General features: G+C 37.7%; 3 protein-coding genes across 3 annotated transcripts in view; 1 reads left to right on the top strand and 2 right to left on the bottom strand.

Moving 5' to 3' along the window:
- Positions 1 to 914, bottom strand: part of LOC110376593 (exonuclease 3'-5' domain-containing protein 2) — a 31,869-nt gene extending 30,955 nt beyond the window's left edge. The window contains exon 1 of the mRNA XM_064034823.1: positions 903 to 914. The gene's annotated coding sequence lies outside the window, so the exon portion shown is untranslated. The remainder of the gene's footprint in view (positions 1 to 902) is intronic.
- On the top strand, positions 302 to 18,696 carry LOC110376585 (actin nucleation-promoting factor WASL). The gene is given in 12 exon segments (XM_064034825.1): positions 302 to 670; positions 7,316 to 7,543; positions 9,022 to 9,121; positions 11,645 to 11,818; positions 12,233 to 12,346; positions 12,831 to 12,999; positions 13,371 to 13,453; positions 13,757 to 13,840; positions 13,921 to 13,951; positions 13,953 to 14,160; positions 14,424 to 14,513; positions 15,004 to 18,696. Coding segments are annotated over 12 exon segments (1,536 nt in total). The 5' UTR covers positions 302 to 583; the 3' UTR covers positions 15,172 to 18,696.
- LOC110376596 (zinc finger protein 91) lies at positions 18,682 to 27,566 on the bottom strand. Its single transcript, XM_064034824.1, is given in 8 exon segments — positions 18,682 to 23,638; positions 23,641 to 23,947; positions 24,033 to 24,849; positions 24,943 to 25,949; positions 25,952 to 26,055; positions 26,129 to 26,261; positions 27,292 to 27,362; positions 27,365 to 27,566. Coding segments are annotated over 8 exon segments (4,821 nt in total). The 5' UTR covers positions 27,411 to 27,566; the 3' UTR covers positions 18,682 to 21,302.

The following is a 27,566-nucleotide window of genomic DNA, read 5'->3' as shown; positions in this document are numbered from 1 at the left end:
AAACCATGTTATTTTCTGCAATAAAATGGGAATAAAATTCGAAACAATGACATAATGACCACTGACAGAAAATTAAGGGTTGCAAACAAGAAAAATAGCAGTGAATAAAAGTATTTTTGTAGACTTCAGATGAGTGGCATTTAATTAAATTACAACGATTTTCGTCAAGAATATTCGTGTTAAACTAAATAACAGCAAAATCGTTAGATTTTACTTTATTGAACGAATATTATGAGCTTAACATTATAATGTTTGATGCAGTTCTGATTTGACCCTGAGAATAATTTTAGGGAGTTGCCAAAAAGCTGGCAACATCACAAAAAGTCAGAATTTATTCACATACGGATGTCGAGAGAGAAAGTGAATTAAAAGAGGATTTTTTCGAGTTTATTATGTTTAAACAGTGAAATGAGCATTTCTGTATTGTGAGAAATGCTCTTATTTTCGTTTAAGGATTATAGTGTGTGCCAAATAACAACTAGTTATTTGGCTTTAAAATGTTGGAAAGTCAGGGCGATTGACACATCGTTCCTCGCATGTTTAAAGTAATTTTTAGGTGTGTTTTGTTGAATTAGTGTACAGGATGCCGAGGGGAGAGAACAGAGCGAGCATCCTGTTATCTCGGGAAGAGAATGAACAGGTGTTCAGTTTGATTGGACCAAAATGCCAGGTGAGTAAGCTATGAATTCTCATTAGCGATCCGCGTGATTCAGATTGCCCTTAGATTACGTATCTCTGTCCATATCTGCGGATTATCAGTCGATAGCGCCGCGATACACAATGTAATGCGCTGAATTTCTTATGTTTATGACAAATATTTATCTCCAATGTGTTATATCTGTACTGAATAAGATCCTCAAGCTACCTGTTGGAATTCATGAGAGATTTGTTTATATCATTACGTGATATTTTCGTAAATACTGTTGTAATAACATTGGTAAATACTGTCCTATGTTTATGATACCCTGTGACAAAAACATTAATTGGATGTTTTTAGGAAAGTGTGTTAGTGAGCCTACAAGGTTCTTAAACAATAGCATATTTTTTGCATTACTTATGAAGTACTCACTATTGTTTTAGCTATTCCAACATTCAACAATTATTAAGTCATAATTCTATACAAACCTAAATAGAACTTCACATGGAGTTGTTTAAAGAATTTTGGGTTTGTGAAAAGTAAAGAAAAGAAGATAATTTTTATCAAAGAGTGGAGTAAATTCATTTTGTAACTGAATTGTGTAACAGCAGGCAATAGCTGTAATATGAACTGTTCAACAACATTAATTAGCTGTCTTCTTGTAAACTAGATCAATCCAATGAACATTGAATGCTGGTGTTGAGTTACTTGGATTAATTGCAAATGGTTTTATAAATACACTACTAGCGTAGTATGTTATTCTCACTTATCTATAAAGGGTACAGGCAACAAACATGGAATGCCACTTTTTTTGTTTTTTTGTTTTCTTTAACATTGTCTCATTTAAAAAAATCAATTAGGTAGCGAAAAAAGTGCGATGTTAATTATGTTTGAAACTAAAAGTACAGGGAATGTCAATGAAATACACATATAGAAAAAGGATTGCCCATTTGAAAACTATTGTTTTGAGGCAAAGATTCTTTAAGAGTTTAAAACTTTCGAATGTGCTTTCTTCAAAATCAACTCATAAAAACATTCCCTATTCTTTGCCTGTAGCCTTCATATATTTTTCCCTTTTCTATCTAAACCACGGGGAATACTTCTTCTATACAAATAAGAAAATGCGGTCTATAACGGGTTATGTGACAATCTAAAGCTGAAGAATTTTTGAATAGTTTCATTAGTTTACATCACAAATATTTTCTCTATAAATATAATAAACATAAATAGTGAAGATATTTTCAGTATAACAATACATACAATAATTACTAAAATATTTGTGTAAATAGTATACTGGAGAATCTGTATGCATCCTAAGTGAGCAATGTTTACATAAAAAACTAACTCAGTTTCAATGGGCAAGTCATAGCTCCGTATTGCTATAAATAATAACATACTTAATACAATTTTATTTACTACCTATCTGAAAAAAGTACTTACAATATGTTCTTTAATTGGCTGTAATATTTTAAAATTAATAGGTGGGTAGGATGGCTAATGGTCAGACCTTTTTTTTAATTTCATATCACTTATTGAGGAATTTTTATTTGACTATGCATAATTTAAAAAGTTTAATGTTTATTTGCAAGTGAGTCTTAACAACCAGCAAGAAACGCCATAGACACTCTTTTCAAAACAGAAGTGTTTACAATATTTGACTTACACTATAGGTTTGACATCATTGATGAATTTTATTTATGGTGTTCCTAGGTGTATTACATTTAGCAAATGAGTATTTTCCTTGTCACAAACGCTGGCATAATATGATGGTGATGTACATAATACATATAATATGCAATTAACGCAATCATTTACCATGTGTTTAACCATAAAAAAAGTTCCTCACAGGAAAACCTCCCTAAAATATAACTTTTATCTATGTTACCAGAATGTTGATCTATTTAGTTGTTTTTTTTTGTAAAGTAAAACTTTGGTAAATTATATTGTATGGATTTCATGAAATATATTCGCTATATCAGAATAACATATAAGAACTTTTTATCCACATTGACCATTCTTACAAGAAAAAGGTTCTCAATGCATAGACAATATTTGAAGGTGCACTTCTGTTTAAAAAAAATACTAGTTGTTAGCTTGCCTGCTGTGTTGCCTAACCTTAGCCTTCCGAAGGACTTTCACATTAGGGGTATAGTAGGCTATGTTATTTTGAAAATTTTTATTGAAAAATGTTTAGGACTTTATGCTCTCATTCAACCACATTCCAAACTTTCACATAATATTAATCAGGTTCATTTAGTTCTAATTTAACTTTGTTGCATAGATAAAACCATTAAAAAACGTACCGCAGAAAAATGAGTTATTTCAAACATACCACAAAACCTGAGGACTGGTGATTGTGTCCCCCCAGGTCACTGATGTATCATTATGGTGATATAAACCATCTCTACCTGTAGTTACTACTATGTATAGTAGAATGGGAAAAAGTTCCACAATGTTGCAACATCTACTTTGTAATACTATGGAAAGTGCGCTGTCAAGCCTTATAATTTCGCTCTTTAAAGCGTTTATAGGGCGAAAGTTAATCTAAGCGCCATATAAATCGTTCTACCGGTCCATAATAGAAAGCATGTTTGGCTAGTACTTCTTTTATATCTAGCAGGATTTATGATTAGTTGACGCAGGTTCGTTGTGGTATAGTAAGTTCAACTCAGTCGTGCGCGCGGCCTTATGTGTGGGTAACCCTTGTACATATACAGTGACTTTGTGTGCGTGACAAGAGGTACAGTCGGGTACAATACAGTTATTTAGGGGTTATATGGGAGTGTGTGGTGTTTAAAGAAAAACAGTTATTACGTAATTTAATGTTTATTTATTTATAATGATTATGAATCGCTACTTGAAAAATCAAATGATGAATTTTCGGATTCGCTACTCTCCAAGATGAATTATAAATTCTGACTCCATGTCAAAATGTCTATAGTATTCTTCTTTTTTCTTTTGTACATGTCGACAAGTATTACCCCTCATTCCTTCATCAATTTGACTTAAACGTTCATTTATGAGTTTCATTATTTCCGTCTTATTTTGGTCGACATTATGCGAAGCAATTTAATTTATTTTAATTCCCCACACATTTTGTTTACATTATTATACTAGATTATACCCCTTTTTACATTCTTAGTCCACACTTTTATTTATTGTCCGCGTACCCCCAGCCTGAAAATATGTAAGGAGTATTTAATTCATCTTAGATATTTCACCTTATTTATTTCTTAGATACTGTCAATGTCAATTTGAAAAGACGTATGAGAAAATAATGAAAAACCATATTTAATAATAAAAAGCTTTGAGTCGTGAATAACTAGTATTTTCGTAAACGACTGTACCCATAACAAAAAGCGATAAGAACACGTCATGCTCGGACGACGTCACTGTCACACGAATGAAAGTTGTATATTTACAAGCCGACGCACACATAGGGCCGCGCGCAAATCTGAGTTGAACTATCTATAATAGAAATTATCATCTGCCTAGCCTTTTCCCCACTGTTAGGGTTGGCTTCCAGTCTATGCCGGTCGGATCATGATACAGCCGCGTACCAGTGTTTTAATTGGAACGTTTGCTTATCTTCTTTCTGGCTTCTGACCACCCTTAACAACTGCCACATAGATTAAAAAAACAGCTGGACTCTAAAGTCTGAAACACCGAGGAATCACTACGATAAATAGGCAGGCACCCATTCACGGACGGACTACGCCAAAGGTCACTTAACGTTTGATTCAGTCCACCTGTGCGGCTGAAACCTAGCCACGCGCTAAGTAACACCTGAAATTATTTTGAAAGAAGATAGCTCGTGGCAACTTACGGGAAAATCGTCATCATCAAGCTAATTTGGGGCATGATAGGCGTTACGAGATTGCCACTTCCGACAATATTGCAAACAGCCACCAATCTGGGGTCGACGGTACGGCAAGCGATACATTAGCAAATTAATCGGGCATATTATTTTTTGGTATAAAATGACCCTGTTCCCATTTTTTACTGCGTCACTATACATTAGTTTAGTTGATTGAAAACGTACTTAACTATGTTTTACGTTATCAAAATCATAGGTTTTCCTTCCTAGACACTTATCGCAAAACTCATACTATTGAGTGACCTGAAAAGTTGATCATGGCTTCGTTTGTATTTATTGCTGGGCTACTCTCGTTCCAAAATATGCATAAACTACATACACTTGCAATGCGATTGCCGGTTCCAATCCCAATACATGACGTTTGTTACTCCTGATAGGCCCTCGAGGGTTCTCGCGAAATTCGCGTTAAGGAAATTTTTTTCGAAAAGCGTTTCATTCAACTTAACATTTTATCTCATATCTAATCACCGGCATTTATGCCCAACAGAGAATATTTTTTCAATGATTCTACTTCCATAAATCCATGCCAGAATTACAAAAAATATGCCGTTTAAGATGTCATATATTTCGTTACTTATTAGCATTTTAAACTACACCGGTCTTAAGAGTCCATTCAATATTTATATTATTATCAATGACTATGGTTATAGCTGTTAAATTACGTTACGAGAAAAAAAAAATAGCAGCGGTTTTCTCGCAGGAAAACGAAGAAAACGCCTACGTTGAGAATAATCATAATGCTTTCCACATCGGAGAGGATAGTCTGATAGCTGCTTTCTAAAATTATCAGCGGACGTTACATTATGCATGTATGCATACCATGTATTTGTCCAGACATGTACCATCGACACTTCCTTCCTAGCCTGTCCATAAACAAACAGAAACTGCATACGAAACTAATTTAGTTTATACGACATTAGGCATGCATTAATTGTTTCCGTAATTAATTGCTCGTTTTATGCGTATTGGTTATATCAATATTATAAGTTAATTGCTACGTGCTTTAATGGGCATTGTTCAAATAGTTGTGTCTGTATTATAGACAATGATTCATAATAAATTCTTTACATCCAAATAGAAAACAATGAACATTTTATTTCTTCAGTAGGAAATGTTTGTAATCCCTCTTTTTATCGAACATAGACATTTCTTGCGGTTTCGCCCACTTCTCGCCAATTTTATTCGGGGATAGTCTGGCTCCCTAACGGTGAAAGAATTTTTCAAATCCGTTTAGAAGTTTCGGAGCCTCTACAGTACAAACTATACCAAAAAATGTTTCCTCTATTATTTCCTCTTATTTGTACTAGTATAGATGTTAAATTGGTAGGCTTATTATAAAGGCAGGGCAGCTGCAGCAGCAGTATATAAACAATTGAAATTCGCTTTATTGACCCCGACACTCGCGGGACAGCCGTCATTACGTAATCATCAACACCTTGAACTATTGTTTTACTCAGGTATACATAAATCAAAACAACTTCGTATCTAGGAGTAACTAAACTTTTACTAAATAAATGCTTACTGTATCAAGGATGTTACTGGTTTGATAACAGTGGATACTGTGTTATGTAGTTCTCCGAGTATCAGAATGTTACCAAAAGTAGCCTTATTGAGGCAATGGATAGTTTCCAAACGCGTTATATCCTCTTTTAACTTGATCTATAACAATACAGAAGCAGCTGTCTTCGCCATAACTTTCCCAAAATTGCTCAAATCGTACAGCAACAGGTATGCAACGTTTCATTTTGCACGTAGTACCCATCAAGTAGGGTTACGTCAAGTTACGTGTTTCGAAATCGCAGTGAGAATGAGAACATTAAGATCAGTTTGATGTACGACCGTAGAATATTAAAATTCGCGGCTTATGTAATGAGCTCCTTTTAGAAACAACAGTTGCAAATTCTTGAAATGATGTATTGTTTAATCAATGTATCTGATAGCCGACTTTAGTCGTTCAAAAAACTCGTCTGCCTTACTGACTTGCCCCCTTACTTATAAAAATCTCTAATCACCTTCTAAGCAACATTTTAACTCTTAAGTCTTAAGTAGTAATTAAATGTTAATTAAAACATGCTTAAGCAACGTTTATAAGTAAGAATTTTCTTAAATGTTGGGTTCCCAATCATGTTGGGGTCGGCATCCCTTAAACATCCCTTAAGTATTACTTATAATTTAATTCGCGTTTATAAGTAAGGCTGTTAGAGTTTTCTATTATTTATTTATGTTGAAGGGCAATCTGAAAAAATATTCTCCCTTACGCGAAATACCAATTAATTTGATTGTAGTTTGAATTTCACGAGCTCTTCTATTGCAATTTGTAGAAAAACGCGTTTCATTAAAACAATGCTGATGACGCCGCGCACAGCATCTGGTGTCATGATAATAAATGACTCATTTTATTAATCTCCGTTAATACAAAATCAATAAGATTTTCTGAGAGAATGGTCACTTGGGTTATCACGGCTGATTACCCTACATGTGTCATGCTCCTAAAGGTCAGCTATTAGCAGATCTCACCCGAGCGTTCTCTAATGGCGCTTACGCATAATTACTCGCATCTATGCGTCATGCATAAAGGGGAACGCGACTCTGGTGATACCTACTTACAATATAACAACTTGTAATCTAGTAACATACATAATCTATGCCCTTCTGATTATATCGTTATCACCTGATATCCCTGAAGCGAATGAATATCCAAACCTATGAGCGAATTTTACTTAACAATTTAGGACACCTGTTAAATACAACAAGTCACAAGTTTCTAACAAGTCTTAATTACGTGTTACTTCTGCCCTCAGAGTCTGGCAACAGCCGTGGTCCAGCTATTCACGACAGAAGATCCTTCACACTCGAAATGGAAGAAGAAGGATACAGGTGTACTTTGCCTGATAAAGGACAATGGGAAGAGGTCTTACTTCTTCCGAATATATTGTCTATACCGCAAGGCGATGATATGGGAGCAAGAAGTCTACCTCCAGATCGAATACAAGAACCCACGGCCGTTCTTGCACACTTTCGAGGCAGAGGTAAGTGTAGCTCGAAAATAAACCTTATTTCGCAATCCGTCAAGTACTTATTTATTTGGCAGTGGCACATAAGTTCTTAAGTTGGCATGTTGTGTTCTTTCTGTTATGTTAAGAGTTTTGCAGGTCCCGTTGAATGTTTATTTTATTATTGGCAGATGAGCCATAGAGTCTGTATCAAAGGCTATTGAAACTTGTTGACAATATTTACTCAGTTGTCAGTCTTTTGTTACAATAACGGGTTTTTGGAGTATTTTCTTGTAAATAAATCCACTGATATTGTCTCAAGGCAATTTGGCAGCTTATCGGAATAATTTAAAGTTTCGGAGACGAAAATTTAGGACTTGTCTGAACGGTGAATAAACTCCAAAAATTGAAATATGTACCTATAAATAAATAGATTCTGATAATATTGCCCAAAGTTAATTGAAGGCTGTTTGAGTGCATCGTAAATTCATATCTGAACTGCAGACGATACCAATGACGGTTGACTCATCGCTGATTTATCTAATGTACTTAATGAACTTATCGAACAAACATTGATTCCATTTACTTAAAGCGTAGATATTATGTATTTTTGTAAACGTTTCGGATATTTTTCTTTTAATAACGGGTAAATGTTTAGTATGTTTGTTGATAAAATCTATTATGGGAGATTTATCCTCTCGGGAATTTGATGCATGGAAACAACGATTTGTAATTTATAACACAAACTTCTATGGTTAAACCCGAGTGTATGTTTAACTGGAACAGTTAATATCAGGATCTTTCAGAATTATGAGTTAACACGTTAAATAATGCTTACGTAGTTATGGGGTTTTCCTCATCTTCACTGCCCCTTATGGTGTACTCATTCACAAATCTTCCTGTTTATAATTTCCTAGTCATAGTTTCCTCGATGCTGTCTACGCAAACCAAGTGATTCCCAGGATGAAGTTTCATACAATAGTAATATACTTAAATTATAGTATGTCATGCCTCGTATGAGTCAACGAACCCACACAGGTTTGTCAAAACAATAACATGCACACACAAATGAGTTTCGCATACACGCAAACTAAATTGATACATGAAGATTGAATAAAATTGTTGAGAACGCAATGTAATTTTTGTAATTTTATTTACCTATCTCAACGATTAATATACAATTTAGAAGTATTAATAGTTAAAGATTAAGGTGGTGTAAGCTTTAATCTTACTTTACCATTAAACATTATATCAAAGTTTTAAGCTGGGTCTTTTACAACAAAATCAACGTAAACTTACTACTTTTTTTTACCCACGATGCGTACGAAAAGTATTTTCCGTTTTTTGACAATCTTTTTGTACTACACATGCAAAGTTGGCGTTGTTTCAACTCTTTTGTTTAAACACAACAGAGCTATGCTTGAACTTGTGTGCCAAAAATAAGCAATTAAGTAATTTTACTGACAAAAGGATAAAAAAATACCTACCTAATAGTGTATTTTATATCATTTCAGGAATACATGGCCGCATTCAATTTTGCAAACGAAAATGAAGCAAACATCCTTAGAAATATACTACTCGAGAAAATTGAACTTAGGAAAATCAGACGAGAAGGTTGGTATAAATTGTGTCATGATTTATTGACTTTTAGAACATCTACCTGCGCGTCCAACTTGGTGATATTAATAAAAAAAAAGAAATTCGGGAATCCTACACTAAAATAAAATACACTACACGCAATGAATACGTAGTCGAAAGTTCCCGATACGCATCACGAGAGCCTCAAGCCATCGTCAACTACGACTCTGTCAGGAGTGAACGGCTAAGGATAGAGATATATACAATAATAATCCCTCATTTGTTATAAGATAAAGTATCAAAGAGTTTTTCTAACATTTAATAATAAGAAAGTTATTCTCAAAATCAAGACTTTTTGGCCCAACCTACGGCGAATCTCTAGCTATGATATTATTGGCATTCTGTTTGTTCCTATAACAAAGACATTTTTACCACAATACCAAACGGGCCATTATAACGGGCCGGGCACCAATTATAAAACTTGAGCAGAGCTATAATGCTGGTATTGTCGTAAAACATGACCTCACGGCATGTTTTTATTTGGCGCGTATACCCGGCTTGGCGGTTCCCGCTGTTTACAAATACAGATAATAAACACGTATTGTGAAGCCGACTGCAGATAATTAATACACTATGTCATCGTTAGATGTTCTGGCTTCCGATACGCATATTTTGTAGAGGTTCATTTGGAGAAATAATGCTTAAATCTTCAATGAGGAGCTTGTGACAGGGTTGGTCCATCAATGGTGAGGCCTAGACTTTGTCTAAGCGGAGCGGACCATCAATAGGATTTCTCTGATCAGGGATATTGCTGAGCGGACGGAGACGAGATGTTTGAATAACTAATTTCTATTGGTTTTTTAAGAACTTCTTGAACACAGATTGACAGATCAATAGATGACCCCATATGTTTCATGGAGAATACTTTCGTCTTTAGAAAGCCTTTTGCTTTACACTATTGCCCCAACTTAACTGGCTCCTCGGTGCAGTATCAGCTATTATTGAACAGATTAAAGATGATGTTGCTGCTTAAAATCATGAAATAATATTTCAAACATTAATTTTCTAGTTAATATTAAGTATTGACAAATTGATAGCCTTCAGCCTGACGGCTCAAACTATAATGTTATTTATTGAGATGACTCATCAGTTGATACTGATTCATCTTTATCTTCATACTGTCACTTATTGATATTTTTCTGATAATGTCTCAAAATGTTCGAGAATTTCCACATTCCTGTGGTATTTATCTCAATTGTAATCTTTTGTTCATGTTTACCTGATCTTAAATATTAAAGACTCTGAAATTACTTATATGTTCGTTCATGCAAATTAAGGTTCAGACTCTTTAAAAGCTGAACGGAGAAGTTTCTATACAACCAATAGACTTTTGTTATCAATAGTTTTGGTCATAAAATTCTACATCAATATTTGTATTTATTTACTCTACCACTCTATGTACTCGGACTAACTATAGCCTATGTTACGGGTATAGTGTAGCTTCCCAATCATCATCATCATCATATCAGCCAGTTGCCGTCCACTGCTGAACGTAGGCCCCAAAGAGCGCCAATCATCCCAGCCATTGCCAGCCCGCATCAAACCACTGCCAAAAATAGCGAAAGCATTTTTGAAATAAATAAATAAAAAATAAAATTAATTTATGTCAAATGTAGAATACAAATAAAAATGATCCCTCTTTTTTTATTAAATTAGCACACTTATATTTTTAACTAGGATACAAGTAAAGTCTGTGTTAAGTTGCGCAAGATTTAGTAAGTAAGTCTGTTTGTATAGTGTTTTTGTTGGAGTCAAGTAGTCATAGTGGTGAAGTACCATTATAATTTTATTTTGAAATGAGTGGCGGCGGCTGATTCCCATACTTCAGTCATATACTCAAGGTGTGATTTTACTAACGATTCATAGATAACATTGCGCACTTGATATGGTATTCAATGTGCTATTTTGCGAAGGGCTCCCAGTAGTGATGTTAACTTTGTGCGGATGTGATTGATATGGAGACTCGACGTTAGTTTGTCATCTATTCACAGACCCATATATTTTTCTGCGTTTGAGCGTTTTATTATTTCGTTATTAATAGTTAGCGGTGTGAATATGTGTCTGTTTATTTTTGGCAGTAAAAATCATTTAAAATGTTTTTGAGGCGTTCACTGTAAACAAGTTGCATTTTAGCTACTCAGCAACCAAATTCAGGTCTTTCTGTGCATCGGTCATGACGTCATTAATTGACTTGTCAAAATAAAATAAACAAGTATTATCGGCGTAAATGGACTTATTATAGAGCCTTGAGGACAGCCGTAATCTAAGTTCTGGGGCGAACTAAAATAATTACGTATTTTACAACAAAAACAATTACAACCTGTCTTCTGTTTTAACTTTTTTGATTTTCGTAGTCGATCGATGTGAGAATTTTGTTTTTGGTGCGAGACTGCCTATTTCGAGGCGCCTATCCAAAAATATTTTTTTTTTAATATTTCTTTATTTCAGGCAACTAGGGTAGGGCCCATTAAACTGCTTAATCTTTGTTGTCACCCTTAGAACGGCGGCACCGCTCGATGTTGTCAGCCCGCAGCAGCGGCAGCGGCCCCCCTCCCCCGCGACAGAACGGCACCCTCCCCCCGCCGCCGCCTGAGCCCGCGCCCTCGCCGGCCTACGTGCCGCCGCCGCCGCAGCCGCAGCCCCAACCTGTTAAGACTAACCATAGTCTTGGAAGTAAGTGTTCAACATCATATACCATGTAATGCTACCCTGTCATAGCTATATAGTTGACTATACTCTGGGAAATAAAGGTTCAATCTTCAATCGACACTAAGGAACACCGCTCAATCAAGAAATGTATGTACCAAGATTTAAACAATCTGGCTATGAGTATTCATTCAGATATGAAATTCGGCTTACAATCAATGTTAATACAAAAATTGTTACTTAATGAAATGGATCATTATTTCAAGCAGTACATAAATTATTGGTTAAATATGTATTTGTGTAGAAAGTCCAATCAAAATTGTATAACTGACTGCTCTAATTAATTTAAAACCAAACAAAATCATCCAAATACTTATTTTGACAGTGATCGTAACACCAACTATTAGTTTTAATTTGATACAAATTCACCTTTATTTGCAGGTTACACGTTAAAAAGTAATAAGAAGCAGAAGGGTCGGAAACTAACGAAAGCTGATATCGGCGTGCCGCAGAACTTCAAACACATATCACATGTCGGCTGGGATGCTAATAAAGGTAACGTTCACAATATGCAGACTTCCTCAGCCCAGTTACCCGGGCAACCTTACTGGGTTGACTTGGTAAGACTGGACTGTAGAACGCACAAGTATCACACGACAAAATCATGATCTGTATAGCCTTACTTGAAACAACTGCCTCTCAATTTAGGTATTGGATAACAATTGATAACCCAGTCCCTCAGATTATTGCTACCCGAATTAATCCTAAATATTTGGACCCCAGGATTATATTGAGTTCAGGGCTTTCTGAGGTCCTTCGGAGACTTGGTATGACTTTGACGGGTAGTCTCTCCGAAAGCTACCCCTAAATAGCGTTGTTCATCCATCGAATACAAGATACATACAACACAATAACTCAGTGTTCAATTACCATTTTTCACCTTTTGAGGAATACACCTACAGATAGAAATACTACCAAAACACTACAAAGCAATAACAACCTTAATACTGTATCTATAAAACTAATTTTCCCCCATCAGGCTTCGACTTGGACAATGCTCCGAACGCGGACGAGTTGCGCTCGTTCTTCACGAAGGCCGGAGTGTCGGAGACGCAGCTACAAGACCAGGAGACCAGAGAGTTTATATACGACTTCATTGAGATGCATGGAGGTCTGCCCGCTGTTAAACAGGACTTGGATAATGTTAAGGGTGAGTAGTTAGTATGAACTGGTTTTACGGGTGTCCCGAGGGAACTCTTTCCTTTCTTGGGCAAACAAATAAAAATTGTTTTAGATCTGTTTTTATTACTAAATTGGTTCTGGTTCTATTGGTGTCCTGAGAGAACTATTTTTCATACCTGAATAAAAAATGATTATGCCCACATTGCCCTAGATCCCCTCTCTTGTTTCTAAGTTGCTTACTTAACAGTTTTCAGTGAATCGGTTCAGCTGTTCTTGATACAAGTTTTAATGTCCCTCGCTCACCTCTGCTATCAACTTCGGCACGTTTACTAATACGAGTTAATCCTTCTAGCCCCGGACGAGGTGCATTACCCCCCGCGCCGGGCGGCATGGCTCCCCCCGCGCCGCTGGCGCCGCCGGCACCCCCGGCCCCGCCCGTGCCCACGCGCAGCCCCGCGCCGCCGCACCCGCCTGCACCACGTATGTATACTCATACTTAACTTTTTCTGAGTAAAGCTTAAGAAAATTTTCAGAATAAAAAAATCCTTTGAAAACAATTTTGGTGCAATTTATTTATTTTACATTTAGACAAAGTGGTTACTTTATAAAGTGGTTACGTTATCATTAGAACAAGTATTCACTTTGTATAAAAATCACTTGAAATTGAATTTCAATCTTATTGAATTTGATTGTCTCTACAAAAACTTGCTTAAAGAGGATCATACTGTCATTGGTTGATAGTAAATTGACAAGTAAGAGTTGGTCTTGATTTTCTTCTTCCAGCATCCCGCGCGCCGCCGCCGCCCCCCGCGCGCGCGGTGCCGCCGCCGCCCGCGCACCGCACCGCGCCGCCGCGCCCTGCACAACGTGAGACATATTTTCAACGTTATCATTATACAATCAAATATCTTTTAGAGACTAAAACACTTTATTTTTCATATATACAGCAGTATCGTCAGGACCACCATCAGTGCCTCCTCCCCGCCCCCGGCACGGCGCCGCCTCCCCGCCGCCCATGTCCGCGGCACCGCCCGTGGCCCCGCCCTCCGCCGCCGCCGCGCGCCGCCCGCCCGCCCCCGGCGCCGCCCATGGCGCCCGCCACCCCGCCCCCGCCGGCTGAGGCCGCGGCCGCAGACCCGAGAGCTGCACTTATGGAGAGTATTAGAAGTGGCTCCAAGACACTCAAGGTAACTACGACTTTAATTTATCGATGAAAGTTTAACCGATTACTAATCAAGTTCCCACTACACTTAATCAGTAATCGATTGAAGTGTCGATATGTATAATGATAACTGCACTTACCTAATTGTTGATGAAACTTTAGTCGATTACGTAATCGACTCGAGGTATATTCTTACCTTCTTATCAAAACCTACTCTTCAAATTCATCACTTTCACATACATGTACACGTCTTATATAAATATTACAATTTATTGTTGTATATTACAGCGCGTGGAACCAACGGCTAAGCCGGTCGTGGTGGATGACAGCAGGAGTAACTTACTCAGCGAGATCAGGCAGGGCGTTGAGTTGCGATCCGTAAGTACATTCTATGTTGTTCTGAAATTAATCTTGTCTCATATTTGAAATATGTACAATGTATTCAATCCCAATTCCTTGCAAAACACATTCTTATCAACTCTCTTATGTACTCTGGTCAACTTGTGTAAACTTTTTAAAAACATTATTTTTGATATCAATAGGTGCTTGTAAAGACTTAAATGAAATGAATTATTTGACTTTGGCTTTCTGGATCTACATACTCCTTTATGTTCTACCCCCCACGTACTCCCTTATATGTATGTATACTTGCTTACCTATGTACTGCTCTAATACACTTATCTCTATATTATAGGGGTTGTACATAACAGAGATAAGAAGAATATATAAAGTTGAATATAGGGCCTATATTCATCTTTGGGTACACCTTTATGTTCTTCCTTATGATCTCCAGATATACTCCTTTATGTATTCCTCGTTTCATAACATATACTTTGTTTTCAACTTTTGATGCCGTTCGTGTGTGCAGGTGTCCCGGTCGGGCAGTAACAGCGGCAGCGAGCGCAAGGGAGCCCGCCCCGCATGCGGGCTCGCCGAAGCCCTACAGAGGGCTCTAGAAGAACGCTCCCGCGCCATACACTCCTCCGACTCAGAGCTCTCCGACGCCACCACCAGCGACGGCGAGTGGGACGACTGATTGCCTTAACCACCCTCTTATAAAAACAAAAACATTCAGATATCGGCTATATCTCATGTATGAAAAACCAGACTACACAATCTACCCTGGGTTATGAAGAAAAACTTTCAGCTACCATCTTCAATACATGTATGAAAGTCAAGACCAAGGTACTGTCAACTTTAAATTCAAAAATGATCGGAACAAACACATTCAGCTACCGTATATAGCTAATGTATGAAAGCGAGACTTTAGATGCCGTCTACTGTAATATCAAAATTGATGTGAGTACTACTAAATGTGTTTCGAAAAAATCTTACACATTCAGGCAGAAGTCTTATAAGTATGTATAATGGAGACAGTAAGAGTTAACATATTTGAAACGAGGGCTAGTCCCACTCGCATTTTCATTACTCGGTTCCGTACCCTTAAATTGGCCAAAAAATTGCGTTTGCTGTATGGGAAACCCTCAAAATATTTTCAAATATTGTTGTAGTTTTCAGTATTTTTGATTATGTGCGATATTGTCGATAACAGACAGCAAAGTCTTAGCAATAAAGTCCAATTTATCCCTTTGGGTATGGAACCCTAAAGATTATTGTGTCTGTAAATTCAGATATGTAGCAAAAAACCATGTTGTAGAAGTCTTATCAACGTATATCAAGGAGTCGACAATACGTATTAAACAATTTTGATAAAACGAAAATTGTAACTGTAAAGTAATACTTTCGCCATATTGTCCGCATAGTGACAGCCAAAATAGGTCGATCGGATACCTCTATATTATTTCTAACTTATGTTTGCGCCTCTTATGAAAATTAGGCATTTATAATTATTCTCTGATCATAGTTTTCGTTCAATCTGACTTGGGAAAATTATCATCTAGCCGTAGAATCTATTTTGAACTAAAACTCCTACTACAACTACATAGATATCCACCATGACAAATCTCCAATTAATTTTACCTGGGTTCAGCAAATATTCGTCCCACTTTCTATTTATTGCTATTTGTAGAAAACATATTTAAATCCCTCCAAAAAGGGCGGAGTACCTCGCGTCCGAGTATCGTGAGACACAAGTTAGGGTTCGTACATATTAGCAAAGCCACGTCAAATGTCCATGTGATGTGTATGCACCCTTAGCGAGACACGCAGGCCACGGTAAATTTTACGAGCATACGAGTTTATTTAAACCCTAGTCAAGGAATTTGTTGACATAATTATTATACATTAACGTTTCGATCACTCTTCTGGTCGATCGGTTTCGCGTTATAATTTAAAACGTCTAATACATATATTATTAAGTATTTAACTAACAAGTATCAGTGTATAAGGTTTATTTTAAAACTATTTAATGACCATTTTAAAAGTATTCGGTAAATTTCTTATAATCAACATTTACATTCTTGTTCTATCAAATCAATAACGCTAGGTTTGTTTATTAACGTATTAAATTATATTATACATACTTAAATCAGTCATAAAACTATGTATTCTTTTAAAAGTATTAGTTTGTAACAGGCAGGAACTTGGAGAAAATTGCGCTATATAGATGTGTTGGATTGCATATAAAAAAGTGTCTTATGTGCGTCATAATATGTATAGAAATAAAATTAAGCTCTTTGTTTTCTGTTAAATTCTTAATTAAAAATAATTTAATATTAATTAGGCTTTTAAAAATCTTTTGTCTTTTATAAAATGTGTGCCAGAGTAGCTAGTAGTGGAGTAATTACTGATAAATTGTTGAAGTTATACATTTTAATGATTTAACAGTTTTACTCTGCCCTAGTGTATGAATTTACTTCAGTTCAAATGTGATATTGGAATAACTGTGCTCAGCAATATTTTCTCTTGTATTAAGTCAAGCATTTAAATATAGGTGTTTTACATGAATGTCTTTACTGGTTCTTAGTTCGAGGCAATCGACAGTCAGAATGTAGTTTACCATTCAGCTAGTACACAGAGTACGCCTCGGCGCTCAAACGATGCCTCGAGTTAAGAAACTATTTAAAATCTATTTTATTAGTGTCATGTGAATATTTTTATATAATTAATTAATTACTTTTGATAATAAATGCTACAAGTTATTAATATTTTTATTAAAATAATAATTGTTTTGAATGTTACGTTTGTGAAGCCGTAGAAAGAATACGTTGAATTTTATTGCTTTCAGAACTATTTCGAACACTTATTTAGAATGTATAAGGAAGTGAAGCACATTGATATCGCCTTAATACAATACCAATTTCAAAACAAAGGCTGACGTACTCTTTCAACGAAATCACTTATATATTTTATAGAATCGATGTAAAATGTGTATATAAATGTAGTAGGTAAATTCTAATAGAATAATGCTGTAAATGACTGAAAGAAATTCGACGGTGATTGTAGGATTCGATAATGTGTGTACTGAGAGTTATCATATTCTTGTAAGAAATAGCAGTTGCCGTCACACATAAGCGATCATAAATGCTTGAAATTCACAAAATACGGTCTCTGTAATCAAAAACGTTACTGATATACAAGTTTCAAAGCACACACTTGAAAGTAGCTAGCTAATAGAAATACTATAGTACTACAAAATCGAATATTCGTTGTTTGAATTATCGATAGTTTCACTTGACGCTTTAATTACTGCTCACGTTGTTCTATCGATACTAGAGATGTGTATGAATACGTTTATCGAAATCGATTTCATTTGTAATATTTTTTCTTAAATCATAAAAAGTATATTTTTGCATAGAGCCAAAACTGCGTTATTTCGTGTTATTTTTTCAATTGAAAAGTTAATATTTTTATTACGGTTTCAAATAAAATAATAAAGTTTATTTTCTGGCAAGTCGTATATTTCTTTTAATTTTTTATGACTAATAAGTATTTTAAGGTAGATAGAAAATCGAACAGAATAACTTATGAAAGAATTCTGCTGTTGATTTTTGCAGCATTATGTATAACGCAAGCAATCAAACTACAAGCGGTCTTTATGATGCAGAGCATACTGCAGTTATAAAATGCCTGGTGCAGATAACTGCATACAAACTTCATATTTTGCATATTCGATGTACACATTTATACTCAGCATAATCAATCATAATACAACCCTGGTATTTAAGAATGAAATTCACCAATACTTGTATTACTCGGTCCCAAATCAGATCCGCATGTACTAGCCTTTTAGTTAAACTAGTGTAAGGGTTACGACTTATGTATCTTAATAAATAACGATAGATATTTTTATAACTATCAACGTTTACGATTTATGTAATGTACCTGTAACACCCGAGAACTTGTGGATGGCTGGTTAACTGAGGTGAGGAAGGAAATTAGATTCTAAAATTGAAGATTGAGCTAATCTTCTCTTTCGCATTGGAATATAGAAAACTTTAGTGACAAAAACGTGCAATAGATTTTGTTTAAGCATTTCCTTGCAAGGAAGCCGCAGTGTTGTGACTGTAGTAAAAATGTTTTCTGCATATAAACTAATGTTAGCTCAGTTAATCAGTTATAAATGAGGATGTTGACTAAATAAACATTATTAAAATTTCAATGATCTTTTTATTTCGCCCATCATCAATCTACATTTCACAAAGAAATACAACAAGAGAGAATTCGAGACTTGAAAAAAAAGAATAAAAAAATTAACCGCAAATAAAAGTAACTTCTTTTTAACATAATTGGAATAAACACTTTATCTTATAACTAGACGATCAAAGAGGTTGACTGACCTTAACAGGTAGGTATCTAACTTACATTACTATCTAAAATTCAAACACCCGCTCCTTTGGCTAATACAAAGACTTAAAATGCCAATTTATACTATTTCGAACTATTTTAAGTTGTAATACGAAATAGCAGATTATATAAAAACAAAACATTCTACAATTACTGCTAAAACTGCCATTTAACAGGGTTATAATGGGAACTATTGAGAGCATGGAATCTCTCCAGGCAAGTTTAAAAAAAATCACAGGTATAGTTCGGAATTAAGCTACCTATTTAACTATACAGTACTATAAAACTTGTATTACGTTCGCGCCATGTAACTTTGCTATTCTGAAGTTAGCCACTTGACTCCTTGCGCATTTGTTGTTCGTTCAGATATTGTCTCGAAGGTTTCCTTGTCCGAAGTTGGCTAATATACTTCACACAAGGAAAAAAATTTGAACAAGAAAAGCACGAGCGGAGCGTCACATGGCTAACTTTAGAATTGCAAAGTTTTTGCCACAAACTGTACATGTCAATCCGAACAATATTTATCATAGAACGAAACTGCACAAATACTCTTAAGCTATTTTAAATAGATATTCAAAGCATTTTGTACAATAGTTCCTAATCTACCAACTAAAATACATACAAGTTTGAAGACTACAGACGAATATTAAGTAATGAGACTCATTCTCATCTCCAGTAGTTGTGAAAAGCTTTCATTTATTTACAATGCAATTCAAATTTTCATAAGGGCGCTTCTTGACGGGCTACATTTCTGTGCACTATGTGGCTGCAATGTTGGCAAAAAAATCGCCGAATATTGCAAAAATATTTATTAGCCACTGACGTCTGAGCAATCTATAGCTAAACCATGCATTGCAATATGTCTGCAATGGCTTGCCGGGAGCTGTTTTATAGCCACATATTGCACAAAAACGAAGCTAGTCAAGACACGCCCTAAGAACATAAAAGAACATCAAATGGCACGAAAAATAATAATAAAATAAAACAAACGGGGTGAGCTAAATAAAACCGTTTAAAAACGATTCTGTTTGATAATCAAAACTTATATAAAACCTTTTCATCATACATACTTGTACAAATACTAAACTATTTAGAAATACTTTTCACTTTCTGTGATACCTATCATTGACACTGGTGAGAAAGAAACTTCTTTCTTCTTTAGTGCAAAATCAAAATGTGAAAGGATACTGCATGCTACCTCATAATAATTTCTTTCTACATTGTGCTATACCAGCTGTTTCACACATTAACCATGGGTTTACACCCCTTAACTATAACATAACGATAAAGGAACCACGATCAGTTGTCAAATCGCGGCAAGTATACTGCTAGTTATGCTTTAGTTTGGCTATAGTTAAATAGTGCAACTCACCATAAATATGCAAAAACAAGAATTTATCAAATCTTTACAATATTCTAATTGCTTTAATGATCATAACATTTATAAACATACCATAATCACAAATTTCACATACAAGTCACCATACCACAGCATCAAAGGTCATAATTCTCGCTAGTAAAAATAGTCCAGAGGCGCCATAAAGTTTGGCGAAAACTATAACCATCAACATAAAGTTAGACCTTTAAGCCTTTATTTTATTTTAACTTTTTATGAGACGATCCGCGTCGAGCTAGTCAACAAAGTTTGTCGAGAACTTCTTTCCGTCTGCAAAGGCCTTTCATATAATATATTATGACAGTCTGAAAGAACGTATTAATTTCAAAATATACCAGACTAACACCAATGGCAACCTCGCAGACAAAGAAAATGCACTTTTGTCAAAATATCGTCTTTGGTGTATGTAACTTTTCCTCTTTAAAAAAAATATAATATTCAGATGCACCATTGTAATATAACAGTCTAAATAATCAATGAAAATAAAAACTGTCATGTTTAAATATCTATACTCTACTACAATCTTGACATGACTTTTTATTTAATTAAAAACTCAATTAACAAATAAAATGCGGCTAAAAATCAACTCAATAATAACAGTTATTAAATCAATCGAACAATTATTTCAACAGGACAAAGTTTATTTATTTAATATGCATTTGTGTAAAAAAGTTGTATCAAGATTGTTTACTTTTAGTAAAGTGCCTACACAAATGTAGTACAATGAAATAATATTATATTAGCTAAAATATAATTTTGCACAATCAGAACGAAGAATATACCGATAGGTCACAATTTTCTATCAATTTCACTTTTATTTTAAGAAATATGTATCTTTAAATACTACCCCATCATCTATGATGGATTTGAAACATATTTTTCTACAGTACATTTATAGTTACATATCCTTTTTTTTGCAATAAACTGTATTTTCTCGGCTAGTCGCGTGCATTTATTCGACCAGCATTTATTAGGAATTGTTTTGTAAAATAGCACACATAATAATATCGATGATTGAAATGTTTTTAATCATCATCGATGACGACAACGACTGGTACAAGAGAATCATCGACGTCGACCGAGTCATCATCAGTAATATTGACCACGTGGTCGGCCTTATCACCCAGCACGTCCAAGCCATTTGTCTCCGACTTGAACAGCGAAAGTACATCAGATATAATCGGCGACTGGATCATGGGTATGTCCTTACTTTCCTGACTCTCCTCGTCATACACTAGCGGATTAATATCATCTTCTTCGTCTTCGTCATCGGTGTGGCCGTAGAACTTCTCATCATCTTTCTCGTCAGTAGGGACATACGTGTTGATGAGCTGGTTCAGGTTGGCGTCACACGTGAACACTTTAGAGGGGTCGATGTCCTCCTTGCCGCACTCGTGCGCAGAGATCACCTTGAAGGACGTGAAGTACTTGCGGCAGCCCTGGCACTGGTTCAGCAGGTGAGCGCGGTAGTGGTTGTGCAGATTGGGGAAATCGTCGCCACATACAACACACTTGTCTGGCTTCACAACTGCCCTGTAGTGCATCTTCTTCACACATTTGTGAACTAGTTTCATGTGCTTCATAAATGGTCCGTATTTAATAAACTTCTCGCCACACTTTCGGCATTTTATCGGTTTCTTAGTGTATTTTCTGCTTCGATGAGAAAATGCGTGTATGTTAAAGGCGTCCATAGTTTTAAACTTGAGAGTGCAGAACCTACAAGATATAGAGCCGGATCCCTTGTGTATCTGGTTGTGTAACCGTTTAGTACTCTTCTTGGTGATAGGTTTGAAGCAGAACTTGCACTCCTCATATTTGAAAGTATCTTCGCTTACTACATATCCCGTGCCTTCGTCATCACTCTCTATGGCACAAAGATGGTTATCGTAATCCACCCTGGAGTAGAAATACTCACTGCACTTCTTGCACTTATTTTCTTCATGGTAAGCCAAATGTCTGTGCAGGTTGTAGAATCGCTTGTTGCATATCGGGCAGGTCTCCTCGATAGACTCGCGGGGCTCGGTGAACCACTCCTTGTCATCTCCGTGCTCCTCTCGCATGTGGGTTATCATATCTCGGAAGGCGACGAACGTCTCATCACAATGTTCGCACTTGGTCGGATTATCCACGTTCAACTGTGCTAAGTGGTGGTTCTTATGTTTCCGATACAAAACCAACGTGCTGAACTTTTTACTGCAGTAAATACATCCGTAGTATCCAACAGTTCGGTGGTAGATTTTATGCGTGTTTAGAGCATACTCGTTTTCGAAAACTCTGAAGCAGTAGTCACAGACAATTTCTTGCTTGCCCGCGGACGCTTCTCTATTGACTATAATGCCGTGTTGCGTGCGCAGATGACAGTCTAGTTTCACTTGAACATGGAATGCTTTGTAACAAATATTGCATTTTACTCTCTTGGGGTAAACTTCTGTGTCCCCTAAGAGCTTCTTCTCGCAGGAGAATGCTAAATGCCCTTCGAGGAATCTGAGCGAGCTGAAGTAATCGAAACAGTAGTTACACCTCAGGGAGTTGTGGTAATCAATGTGTCGCTCATAGTTCCCTTTGCTGGCGAGGACCTTCATGCATATGGAGCACTGAAGCTCTTTGAGCGGTCCGGTGAGCGGCTGGTCGGAGCGGTCGGCGATCCAGTTCTCGTCGATGTTGTGTGCGTCGCGCAGGTGGTGGTGCAGGCCGTAGCCCTTCACGAATGTCTCGTCACAGTGCGGACACTTCAGCGGAGTCTCGAAATGTTTCTGCGCCAAGTGACTCTTTATGTGCATGCGATGACTCCTCAGCGATATCGTCTTCTTGCCACAGAACTTGCATTTAAAGAACTCTGGTTTCCTAAGGTGAGCTTCCTCGTGTGACTGTAGCCGTCTTTCGTCCAGAAATACTTTGGCGCATAATTTACACGAAAAGTACGATTGTGGTGGAGCGTCAGGGTCGGCTTTGATCATCTTACTTTCAGGATGTGTCCGCCTCAAGTGACGGATAAGTTTCACCAAGTCTGGATAATACCGTGTGCAAATTGGACACTTGACTTTATCCTTGCGGATTTTCTATTCTCTTTTGTGGGACTGGTGATCGAAGTTGTGTCCCTTCACGTGTTTTTGGAAATAGCCTTCGTCAGTGTAGCCCTTGCCGCAAATGGTGCACTTGTAGGGGCCGTTTTCGTCTTCGTAGTGTGATCTGATGTGGATTTCGAGTCGTCTTTTGTTAGTGAACTTGACTTTGCAGATGCTGCACTCGTGCCGGGCACCATACAGGAACGTTTTAGAGTTGTGCCAGATTAAGTGATGTTTGAGGGAGTTCTCTGAGTCGCACACTTTGCCGCAGTGCCGGCAGGTGGGTGCCGTCGTACACTTGTGTCGACGTTGCTGGGCAGCGCGTCGCCCACCACCGTGTTCTGGACGCTGTCGCCCTTCTTGTAGTGTATGGCCATGTGCGAGAGGTAGACCTTGCGGTGCTGGAAGACGCGCTCGCAGATGGAGCACTGGTAGTCTTTGGTCTGGAAGCGCGTCTGCTTGTGGAAGTTCATGTGCGCCTGCGCGGCGCGGAGGTGCTTGCTGCGCCGTCCGCAGATGGTGCACGTCAGGTGCTTCGGGTCCAGGTTCGTGTCGTGGTAGTGCTCACGCATGTGGATCTTGTAGTGACACTGGAATTTGAACGCCTGCAACAAACACAAAGTGACTTGAAACACTGTCTGACCAAATATTTGTAATAAATTAAATTTCGAAAACTGAAGTATGACGTACCTCATTGCAGACGGAGCACTGGTACTTCTTTTCAATATTGTTACCAACATTGGTGTGCCAGTTGACGTGCCTCTTCAGAGATATGAGGGTGGCCATTTTCTTGCCGCAGATGGGACAGGTGAAACCGCTCAGGTCGACTAGCGGCTTGCTCTCTGCGCCCGGAACCTCACCAAAGTCGTTGTGACTCTGGATCCAGTCCAGGGGTTCCGCTTTTGCCACAACGACTTCACAAAAATCCGACGGGTTAACGGTCTCTTCTACCCGCTTCTGTTTGAGCCTGTGTATGAGTTTGATATGGTTGGCGAGCGCGACGCAGCTCTTGAAGGTGTCCCCGCACTCGGCGCAGGTGTAGATGTTGCGCGGCTTCATGTTCTTGGAGGTGTGCATCTGGTTGTGCTCGTTGATGCCCGCCACCTTCATGTCGAGGTCGCAGATGAGGCAGCGCACGGAGCAGTCCTTCAGGTAGATCTTGGCGCGCTTGTGCCCCGAGCTCATGTTGTGCTTGGTGCGCTTGTGGTGCAGCAGTAGTCTGCGGTACGAGAACTGCTTCTCGCAGATATCACACGTGTTATCCTCCTCTTCTTGACTAGAATCTGACTCTGTTTGGCGGTATACTGTCTCGCTCAGTAGGCTCGTCGACGGCTTATCGGGCGGTTCCACCTTCACTTCTACAGGTACTTCAGAGTGACACCGCGCCTCGTGAGTCTCCAGAGACCTTTATATTTAAACTCTTTTGGCATGTTTTGCATTTTAGTAGTCGAGTGGGGTATGAGATTGACTTGGTACTGACTGGATAGATGCAGAATCGTCCATGGTGCTTGCCCTATAAATGAAAAGAAAGTAACATTTAAAAGTAATTATTCATTCTAATCAACGTTATACGTATATGGGGATCAGTAATAGAAATTACCTGGAGTCGTTGTCAGCAGCGGCGTCATTATCGTCGATGTTGGACACGTGCGCCGCCAGGTGCGTGATGAGCAGCTCCTGCGAGGCGAGCTTCTTGTAGCACATCCTGCACTCGTGGTACTCCTGCGTCGGCGGCTCCACGGCCGCCCGCTCGTGCGACATGCGAGGCTCGAAGTGCATGTTCTTAAGGTGTTGGAAGTACGAAGTCTTCCTCGATGTTAGCTTTTTGCATATTGGACACTCAAACGGTACACTGTCGTCCCTATTGGCACACGAGTTGAAATGCGCACTGTGGACGTAATAGTCATCGAATGACTTCTGACAGAACAGACACGGCACTGCAACCTTTCCGTTCTCCCGCTTTTCTCTTTTCAATACCGCAGCGTGAACTACCTTCATGTGCTTTGCCAAATTATCAACGGCCTTGAATTTGGCATTGCACAGTTCACACACTATGTTCCGATTGGTCATGCCATCGATCGGCTCTAGTGAAATGAGCAACTCCTTCTGTTGAGGCTTGACGGGACTGGTCGCCTTAGCACATATTTCCTGGTGACGCTTCAACATGATCTTCAATTTGAACGTCTTGCCACATTTGTCGCAGTTTAGTTTATCTTCTACGTCTGTAGCATCGCCGCTGTCTTGGGGTATATCGACGACGGCGTTTTGGCCGAGTGTTTCTTTTTTTTCGTGTATTCTCTTGTGATTAATGAGACTTCTTGCAGATGGAAATTGTTTGGGGCAGTAGTTGCATTTGTAGTTACTTTTAAGTAAAGGCTCGTCGGAATCAGTTTCTGGTAAGTACGGGGCGCTATTGTCATCGTAATCGGAGTCTAATTGCGATATGTGGCCCGACAGTTTTCTCGGTCTTTTGTAACTCCTTCTGAGTTCTTCGACGCGTTTGGAGCCGCTAGGTCTGTAGTCGCTGGAAGCCCCAGTAGATGCATTTCCGATGCTGTCCATGCTACGCTTCCTTGATCTAGCAGCAGGTGTCACTTTTCCTCGGTGGCAGATGGAGCTTTGGTCAAGTTGGAGGTGTCGGTATGATTGGAGAAGGCGGAATCACTGCTTTGTCGGTTTGGAGGTGTTGGACTGGCAGACCGGATGCTAAATCCTGGAGACACAATATCTATCAGCATGAGATCGGATCTCAAAGATATTATGTAACGTAAGAAGGCAAGTCTCACCTGGTGGTGGTACATAGTTGCGGCGTAGCTCCTGGTCAGCTCGCTCGCACTGCTGCTTGAAGATGTAGGCGCTGCTTAGTTTCTGAATGCACTCTGAACACACTTTGTCTGGCAGCCCATCGCCATCATATATCTTGAACAATACATGTGTTATAATTACGAGAGAATTATAAGAGACAGTTCATAGAAAGGCTTTCTCTTTATCTTTATTTCATTACTGGAGTCAAATCTTTTTGTATGAATGAAACATGCAGAAATAGAGAGGGCCTCTCCATGCCAAAATCTCTCTTGCGCTGTTTGACACCTCAAAGCATTGGGTAAGGGATTGGTGTACTCTGTTATTTTTACCTATCTCTATGGTTATTAGAACTGAATAAAAACAGAAAACTGAACATCAGCATAACATTTAACAAAATAAATGCAATTGAATGATTACAACGATTTTATTAAAGAAGCATTACACATGAAATCAGAATGTTTATTTGTAAGTTATTATTCTAAGGGTGCTATTTTTAAGCAGTAGCTTCAGTTGATGTTGGTGATATGCCCTTGTGCAGGTTAAACACTGACATCACCTGAGCCTTTTCCCAACTATGTTTAGGTTGGCTTCCTGTCTAACTGGATGTAGCAGAGTACCAGTGTTTTACAAGGAGCAAATGCCTATCTGACCTCCTTAACCTAGAAGATATTTGAAGTTTGATATTTCTCGTTTGCTTTTTACTTGTACTTTATAAAGCAAATACATTTGTAAAAATAAACATTGTATGTTGATAGCACTCTACACTCTGATTCTCTGAGTTTTAATACAGATTTTGGTCAGTGGGTTGTCTTAGGATTTTTTAGTGTATAAGAATAATTTTGAAGGACTATTTCCAACAGAGAAATAAGATGGACTATTCACCTAGATCCTATGAGCCATTGTACTTAAACAATAAATAATAGTTCTAGTATAACAACAGTCATTTGAGTAAGCAGGTAATACACAAGTAATACAGCCAATATTGTTAATGAAAAATTTTTATGAGCATTTCATACTTTAACAAGAGTGTTAGTCAGCATCAAATTTCAGTAATCCTCGTACCAATTTGTAACAAGATACGAAAGGAAGTTTCGAATATTTGATCGAATCAGCAGTGCTGATGAATTCAAGTAAGTGGACTTACTTTCACCCGGGCGCATTCCATTGCCATCTCCGCAAGTTGCAAGGCATTGTCGACCGTGAAGATGGAGTAAAGTCGCCAAGCTTGAGGCAAAGCCTGCATTTTCCGAGCTTGAGTGCCATATTGATTTGCTCTCAAGAAACTTCATGTCACTTAAACATCATCTCTGCGGAACAAACGATCGCTAACTACAGCAAAACACGTATTTATACCACAAAGAACGTGATACACAGCTTCTACTGTTATATTTTATCTAATTTTTGGCCAAAATATTAAAA

This window comes from Helicoverpa armigera, chromosome 5 (assembly GCF_030705265.1).
Source record: "Helicoverpa armigera isolate CAAS_96S chromosome 5, ASM3070526v1, whole genome shotgun sequence".
Lineage (NCBI taxonomy): Eukaryota > Metazoa > Arthropoda > Insecta > Lepidoptera > Noctuidae > Helicoverpa > Helicoverpa armigera.
This window is presented reverse-complemented; position numbering and strand designations above follow the sequence as displayed.